Raw genomic sequence first — 9,103 nt, forward strand, 5'->3', positions numbered from 1 at the left:
AAATAAAGAGAAATCAGATTTAATTCTCTTTTATTTTATATTACTATGTTTATTTTTATTTTATTATTCTATTATTATTACAATTGTAATTTCTTTTCCTATATAATTAGCCTAGGGCTGTAGTAATAAAATATGACAGTATTTTGCCTTTTATTTTCTTCAATATCATTAGAGAAATTCTACTTCAACCAAGCATTCACACCCAAGTTGAAGAAACGACTCCACTGAGCCGAATTTATGATGTTATTCCAAAATTCAAACACTAATTCACAGTCGTGAAGTATATGCATAATTAATTCAGGACAAGAATTGCAACGAGTACAAAAAGTTCAATAAAGTTAGACCATTAACTCTTGAATTGACACTTCTACCCCATAACAACTACATAAATAAGAGTCATTCTATAATAGTCTGACTAACTAAAATTTTGAGAAAAACAATGAGATATGAAGAAAAAATTGGAGAAAAACAATTAGTGAATGAAAGCTACTGCAGTCACATCTGAAGACATAAAGAAGATAAGATAAAGATGTTGCACTGCCATTTATTCATAATGATGATTACAAAACACACTACATTACAAATCATAGACAATCAAAGAAGGACAAAATAACAAAAGGCACACAGCCTATTGAAGATAACATGAAATCCTAATACACAAATACATCTGCATGTGTATCCCACATTGTAATATCTGACAGAACAAGTTTAGAACAGGTTTGGAAGAGATTGTTTATTTGCGCTGAACTGTGATAGGACTCCTAACAATGTGTTTTCCATCTGTCCATTGCAAATCCCCAAATTGGTATTTCCTCCTTGGAGTCACACTTGTTGCCTGCACAATAACTTGGAATGTCTTCTTTTCACCAGTTTTCTTGAAACTCAAGGAGTTTGGTACAACCACAATTTTATATCCAGGCAATTGGGCTTTTGCTATGTATGTGCTTGGTGGCCCAACATTGGTAACTGTGCGAGTGACATTAACGACATTTAACCCAAGATTTGGTAATGTGATTGAAGGGTAGTTCAAGTCTGTTATGCTGTGAGATCCCGAGCAAATAAATGTACCGTTGAAATTAAGTGCGGAAATGAGTTGTTGGTTATATCCGTAAGCACATAGAAAGTTCAAGTAATCCTTAAGGCCTAAATCGTAAACAAGTCCAGGATCTATTGCAAGGTTGGGCTGAACATGCCCTGCACCATAAGCAAACGGAGTTGCTAGTGTTTTTTCAGATGCATCCTGAATTGGCCGGTTTGTGTTATCTTGTGTGGTTGCTGAAACGATACATAATTGAATAAGTTAGAAATCTCATGGTTAGTAAAAAGTATATGTATCATTTGTGTGTGTGACTGCGTGTGTACCAGTGGTCATGATAGCTGATTTAATAGCTGCCGGACTCCAATTAGGATGCAGTGTTTTGATAAGTCCTGCAATGCCAGCAACATGAGGGCAAGACATAGAAGTTCCTTGTAGTACATTGAATGGAAAACCTCGACGGTTGTCTGATAGTAAGTTGGATGCACTTGCAAATAGTGAATAGGCAGCAAGTATGTTGACACCTGGTGCAGTTACATCAGGCTGGGAAAAAAGAAAGCAAATTAAAATCCCGTTGTGAAAAGTAAAGAAAAATTAGTTCTGTACCTAGTTGATAACGTGTCCAAGTGAAATCATACCTTGAGTATTGATGGCTGAATCTTATTCGGTCCTCTAGATGAGAATGAAGCCATTACTGGAGCTGGTTTTCTTCCATAGAATGTTTTTGGTCTTGAAAACCTTATTGTAGTACCCGAAGTTATTTTAGAGTCCCTGCAATATAAATATAACTTTTATGGTTGGAGCCTTTCATTTGTAACATATCTACAAATGTAACAACTTTGAAAGGGTATATGTGTGTTTCAGGGGGGGGGGGAAATCACATGGAAGTTATGTCGGAAATTGGTGCATGTGACCCTGAACGTTCTGGTGCAGCAGGAGTCTTCTTAGGTTTTTCCTCCCATGCGTGACTCACACAAGACAAAACATGAGGTTCAGAAAGTGTTGTTCTCCCTTGTGGTCGCCGATTGCCCAAAAGCAGTCCCTTTGAGCCTGCAGATTTAGCCTCCTGACCCTCAGCAACTGACTTTATATTTCCTTCTCGTAGGCATGACACGATTTTCCCCTTCACTTTTGAAGGATCTAGTGTTCCGGGTCTACAAAGTAGGCTGCAGCAATATATATATACACACATAAGAAAAAGAGTGTAAGAAACCTCATTCAATTAATAATAAGAACTACATTATTTTAAATTTTAAAGTAAAACATTTGAGATTTGTACTTACGCATCTCGAGTGCTTGCATTGGCAAATTTAGCATCTGTAGAAAGAATTAAAGAAAAGGCCTGGTTTGGTGGCAAGTTTACAAAAAGACTGGCTCCCTAATAATAGTAAATAGAAAACAATAATTTCAAATTTCATTATTAAGTTAATAAGAAAAAGAAGAAGAAGAAGAAGAAGAAGAAGAACCAGGATGACTTATACCGTAATTTGTTGATTGTTACCAAAAGTTACAGTACTGCTGAAGTCTCTGTCTAATGTACTAGCAGCAATTGTGAATACCCATGGAGCTACATTCACAACGCTTCCCAGTGTTGGTCCGTCATTCCCTGCAGAAGCAACTAACAATATATTTCTAGAAAGTGCATGAAATGCACCTATTGAAACCTCGTCGGTAAAAATATCTTCTGGTCGAACAAGATATTGGCCTGCAGCTGAAAGTGATATAATATCAACACCATCACTAATGGCTTGGTCAATAGCAGCTAATACATCAGCACCAAAACAGTCTGCAACATCTGTTAGAGACCAACACACTTTGTAGGTTGCAACTCTAGCTCTTGGTGAACCTCCTTTAACAGTGCCATTGCCAATGCCAAAAATGCTTGCACCTGGAACAAAGTTTCCACCAGCTGTTGATAGAGTGTGAGTACCGTGGCCTACAAAGTCGCGTGCTGTAAGTAGTGATGGCTGAAGCTTGCCATAATATGCTTCAAAAGCATTGCTGAAGAATCTTGCTCCAATTAGCTTCCTGTTTAATATATAGCATAGAATAAAGGCTCATGTCAAGTAAAAAGTTGTAAACTAAAGATTCCACTAAAAAGAGGTTGTAAACTAAGAGAGAAAAAGAACCTGTTGCAAGGATTTTTCTTCAATTTGCCGAATTGTCTAATTTGACATGCTTTTCCCCCACGCCATTTTGATGGGATTGGGCCATATCCTTTGTCGCTGAAGCTCTTCGATTCTGGCCAAACACCTATTCAAGTGTGGAAAAAAAACATAACAAATTCTGAATATGTTATTTTGACACAAACGAGACTAATCTTTTAAAACAAGCATTTCCTTTTTAAAAATGCATATTAATTACAATATTTAATTAAACTATAATCATTGGAAGTTTTTTGTTACTAATATAATGAGAGAAATGGAAGTTAGAACCAGTAGAAATATATAAAGTGCAGAAAAATTATAAATAAATAAAAAAAGCTTACCCGTGTCAATGTTTGCGATAATTGAATTTTCACCAAATCTCCCCTTTTGCCATGCAGTGTTCTTACCATTTCTGTGCAGTCCAAGAAATTCCCATGAACGTGTAGTTTGCAGTTTGTGAGATTTGCTCAAGAACACGGACACTACATTTCGATTTTCTGCACAATGAAAACATTATTGCATGTGTCAACTAATTTGAACCAAATTTTAATTTAGGTCTTTAATTGGACACAATAGTAAGATTAATGACAAAAATGTGTAGACAGCACTCTTTTTTTACAGAAATTAAAATCACTAATTTAGTTGTGCTTGCGTCTTTTTCCAACTAAAACTACAAATATCAATATTATTATATCTCAGGTTACGGTGGTATTAACCATGACAAATAAAAAACGCTAATTTAGTCACACACACAAAAAAAAAAATACTAATTGAAAGATGTTAATGAGAGCTTGCTAAAAGAAATTAAATTAGTGATGTAAATTTGGGCAGAAAAATATAATTTGTTATTTATAATTTTACTATAATAATTAGTGATTGGGTAATTAGAAAAGTTTTTTGTTTTTGTTTCAAAAATAATTTTAGTCATTAAATCAATTTTTTGTTTTCTAGTCACTATTAAAGAATGCTCACTTGCAATATCTGCAGCTTCTTCCTCTTCAAGTAACGCAGAAAAGCCGTTGATGTGTTTGTTATATGAGTAGATCATTGCTCTTTTCGCTTTCTCCAAGCTGTAAAATAATGCATCTATCCATCATTTATTCTCACGTCACAATGTTCATAAAAAAATATTCTCATGTCAGAACCTTTTTCGTAGTGTATGGCTTTAACTTTTTAAAATAAACAAGTTAAGAATCAATAAATAATTGCAGAATGTTATATGAGTAAATCATTGCTACTTTCGCTTTCTCCAAGCCCTAAAATAATGCGGAATTAGTTCATGTATATCCCTATTTTTTTATATATTTTATTTTTTATTTTAACAAATAAATCATTATTAATTTAATAAATAAATAAAAATATTTTAAAAACAAAATTATATTAATAAAATCAAACAAAATACATCTAATAAAAAATACATCAAAGTTGATATGGTTAGATGTGCTAAAATATTATTTTTTTTTTTTTATTATTATTTTTTATTTATTAGATCCAAAGAAAAAAATAAGAGAAAATTGTTAACAAAATAAAATTAAGTTACTACTTTATCAGGAAAATAGAAGGGAGTTGTTAAAATAGGAGGGAGTTATTAAAATAATATAGATTTATATTTTGGCACATCTATTCAACTGCAATAACTTTGATAAATATTTTTTGTTTTATTTTATTCATATAATTTAATTTTTTTAAATATTTTTATTTTTTAACTGCAATTTATATTTTTTTTAAATCTTATAGATGGTAAGCATCCCAAGAATGTGACCTCTTATTACAAAAAAAAAAAAAACAAAAAAATAATCCTTTAAATAATCGCATGACAATAATGCAATATCTTAAAGTCAAAAGAAATAGAGTATTTTAATATATAATTTTCAATATAAAATATATTAATTAATTTTTTTAAAATAAAAATATACATCGAAAATATTCTAAATCGTTTATTTCCATGTCAGAATGTTCATAAAAGATATGGTTTTAACTTTTTAAAGTACACAAGTCAATAACCAATAATAAATACATAAATATGATTGTAATAAAGTCTACTATACAATTGTCTGAGTGTTCACAAAAAAAAACATATATATTTCTTAATTATTAAAGATGATATATAGTAATGTAATTTACACTAACAATAACAAAATAGAACTATATGATCATCATTATATACCTTCCAAGGGTTGAACTTAGTAAATCATAATGAGAATTGGTAGCAATTTCAAGTTCAAAAGATGTAGGGCGGGGACCATGAGAATGTGCTCCCAAGTATACAATATAACACTGTCACAACAAGATCAACGGTTGGTGTTGCATGTGTCAACTAATTTGAACCAAATTTTAATTTAGGTCTTTAATTGGACACAATAGTAAGATTAATGACAAAAATGTGTAGACAGCACTCTTTTTTTACAGAAATTAAAATCACTAATTTAGTTGTGCTTGCGTCTTTTTCCAACTAAAACTACAAATATCAATATTATTATATCTCAGGTTACGGTGGTATTAACCATGACAAATAAAAAACGCTAATTTAGTCACACACACAAAAAAAAAAATACTAATTGAAAGATGTTAATGAGAGCTTGCTAAAAGAAATTAAATTAGTGATGTAAATTTGGGCAGAAAAATATAATTTGTTATTTATAATTTTACTATAATAATTAGTGATTGGGTAATTAGAAAAGTTTTTTGTTTTTGTTTCAAAAATAATTTTAGTCATTAAATCAATTTTTTGTTTTCTAGTCACTATTAAAGAATGCTCACTTGCAATATCTGCAGCTTCTTCCTCTTCAAGTAACGCAGAAAAGCCGTTGATGTGTTTGTTATATGAGTAGATCATTGCTCTTTTCGCTTTCTCCAAGCTGTAAAATAATGCATCTATCCATCATTTATTCTCACGTCACAATGTTCATAAAAAAATATTCTCATGTCAGAACCTTTTTCGTAGTGTATGGCTTTAACTTTTTAAAATAAACAAGTTAAGAATCAATAAATAATTGCAGAATGTTATATGAGTAAATCATTGCTACTTTCGCTTTCTCCAAGCCCTAAAATAATGCGGAATTAGTTCATGTATATCCCTATTTTTTTATATATTTTATTTTTTATTTTAACAAATAAATCATTATTAATTTAATAAATAAATAAAAATATTTTAAAAACAAAATTATATTAATAAAATCAAACAAAATACATCTAATAAAAAATACATCAAAGTTGATATGGTTAGATGTGCTAAAATATTATTTTTTTTTTTTTATTATTATTTTTTATTTATTAGATCCAAAGAAAAAAATAAGAGAAAGTTGTTAACAAAATAAAATTAAGTTACTACTTTATCAGGAAAATAGAAGGGAGTTGTTAAAATAGGAGGGAGTTATTAAAATAATATAGATTTATATTTTGGCACATCTATTCAACTGCAATAACTTTGATAAATATTTTTTGTTTTATTTTATTCATATAATTTAATTTTTTTAAATATTTTTATTTTTTAACTGCAATTTATATTTTTTTTAAATCTTATAGATGGTAAGCATCCCAAGAATGTGACCTCTTATTACAAAAAAAAAAAAAACAAAAAAATAATCCTTTAAATAATCGCATGACAATAATGCAATATCTTAAAGTCAAAAGAAATAGAGTATTTTAATATATAATTTTCAATATAAAATATATTAATTAATTTTTTTAAAATAAAAATATACATAAAAAATATTCCAAATAATATATTAATTAATTCTTTTAAAATAAAAATATACATCGAAAATATTCCAAATAATACATGTATCCATCGTTTATTTCCATGTCAGAATGTTCATAAAAGATATGGTTTTAACTTTTTAAAGTACACAAGTCAATAACCAATAATAAATACATAAATATGATTGTAATAAAGTCTACTATACAATTGTCTGAGTGTTCACAAAAAAAAAAAACATATATATTTCTTAATTATTAAAGATGATATATAGTAATGTAATTTACACTAACAATAACAAAATAGAACTATATGATCATCATTATATACCTTCCAAGGGTTGAACTTAGTAAATCATAATGAGAATTGGTAGCAATTTCAAGTTCAAAAGATGTAGGGCGGGGACCATGAGAATGTGCTCCCAAGTATACAATATAACACTGTCACAACAAGATCAACGGTTGGTGAAATGTCAAAAATGATGGGAACATAAGTGACTAAGCAAACAAAAACAAGCCTACCTTTTTGGTTCCATGGACGGCTTCCAACAAGAACATGAAAAAGAAAAATAATGAAACCATAATGTGAAGAGAAAATAGGGAGCCACCCATTTGTTTCAAGTATAATTAGTCTTCACTTCTAGAACTGAATATCTAGTACCCTACAATATATAGAGCTTCTCTCTCTTTGTGTGACTAATTATGTGTTTTTTTGTTTGCTCTCAACATGTTCATGGAAAATGCTCGACACTCACACAACTTTTGCTTTTCAAAATAATAGGAGACATTTAATCTTTTCCTTTTGCTTTTGAGTCTCTTGATTTTAGCAAAAGCGTAATCGACAAATCAAATAAAATATTCTCAACTTATCTTGACATTATTTTAATTAACTAAGAAAAGTTTTTTTTTCTTCTTCTATATCTATGGAAAGTTTGTTGATGTTGGGAATTTAGGTAATTCAAATTTCTAAATAAATGCAATTAAAATTGTTCTCTAATAGTTACTATCTACAAGAATTTGTACTGTTACTTTTAATTTAGAATACAATTTAATTTTTTTTTATTGTACTATCGAATTTATATCATAAACATCACTCTCAATTTATTATTTTTTATATTTATTTATGATATTTAGAATACATCGATAATTAACAAAGTTAATTTATTAAAATATATTATTATCTCTTTCTCTTATCGTATTTTCTTAATTTATATTAAATATTTAAATGCGTCACTTGTTATAGAGATGCAGGGAGAGTATCGTTTTTAAGAGAAATTTGTGTTTGTTTTTATTTCACTTTCAAAAAAAAAATACTTATTGTGACACTCAGATTTTGTGATGTTTTTTTATTTGTCACTAAAACTATTTTTAGCTACAATTAGAGTGTCACTGTTTCTAAAAATATTATACTCTTTTGTAAAAAAAATTAAATGCACAAAAAAGTAGGTTTTGCCCCTTTAATCTTGTACCATGAAAATGCAACTACACATTTTCTTTGCATTTCTCAAACCCTTTCCTCTATACTATCTCAACGAACCCTAATCCCCAAAAACTCTAAATTTAATTTCGAACAACCATAAATCCATCTCTCTTGTTTCACTTTGCAATTTACAGTAGCAAGTAAGTTCTATTCTCTTTCCAAATCATTTCAGTTTGCGATTTCAATTTTTATTTTGGTAATCTTGTTTGTTAAGTGTCATTAATTCGCGATTTGCTGAATGAGATTTCATCTCTCTTGTTTCACTTCACGATTTGCTAATTTAGGTTGTCGGTTTGCGATTTGTTCTGTTTTTGAGCTGATATGGGTGCTAATAAAAAATTTCAATTTACAATACTTCAATTTTAGTTCAATAAGTTTTTGACCCTCTTCTTTTGTCTCACTTTCTAACAGTTTTTTAATTTATTTTCTATTAAGTACACAATAAGAATTAGGGAAAAAAAAAAGTAAAAGAGCATAAAATTAATAAATAGATGTTAAGTGGAGCATAAAATTGCTTGAAAGGTCAGTGGGGTAGTCGGGTAATTTCACAGTGTCTCTATCGTGTTGTTATCCTTGATAATAATTGATATACATAATCAGTCTAAAGAGTTTTTAGACTCTCATTCATTACAACTTTTAGATCATTACTGCATCCATATTTGAATTGCACTGACTTTGTTGTGTGCCACTATAACTTTGTTAAATTATAATGCAGTGTTACCGTAATTTTTTTAAATTTACTGT

The 9,103-nt window shown here is 29.4% G+C and overlaps 1 protein-coding gene across 2 annotated transcripts; it reads right to left on the minus strand.

Annotated features, from left to right (window-relative positions):
- Window positions 1-519: 519 nt before the first annotated feature.
- On the minus strand, window positions 520-7,640 carry LOC101508312 (subtilisin-like protease Glyma18g48580). Of its 2 annotated transcripts, XM_004492872.4 has the most exons (11): window positions 7,402-7,640; window positions 7,211-7,320; window positions 5,944-6,041; window positions 3,525-3,680; window positions 3,166-3,289; window positions 2,518-3,064; window positions 2,320-2,414; window positions 1,918-2,202; window positions 1,675-1,807; window positions 1,363-1,579; window positions 520-1,275 (listed from the first exon to the last, which is right to left on the minus strand). In XM_004492872.4, exons 1-11 carry the CDS (start codon window positions 7,489-7,491, stop codon window positions 734-736), a joined length of 2,397 nt encoding a protein of 798 aa, XP_004492929.1. In that variant the 5' UTR covers window positions 7,492-7,640; the 3' UTR covers window positions 520-733. The 2 variants fall into 2 exon arrangements, with proteins under 2 accessions (XP_004492929.1, XP_027188432.1); XM_027332631.2 differs by lacking the exons at window positions 5,944-6,041; window positions 7,211-7,320; window positions 7,402-7,640 and adding exons at window positions 4,156-4,253; window positions 5,351-5,473.
- Window positions 7,641-9,103: the final 1,463 nt, after the last annotated feature.

The sequence above is a fragment of the Cicer arietinum genome, chromosome 3, assembly GCF_000331145.2.
Source record: "Cicer arietinum cultivar CDC Frontier isolate Library 1 chromosome 3, Cicar.CDCFrontier_v2.0, whole genome shotgun sequence".
NCBI classification, from domain to species: Eukaryota; Viridiplantae; Streptophyta; class Magnoliopsida; order Fabales; family Fabaceae; genus Cicer; species Cicer arietinum.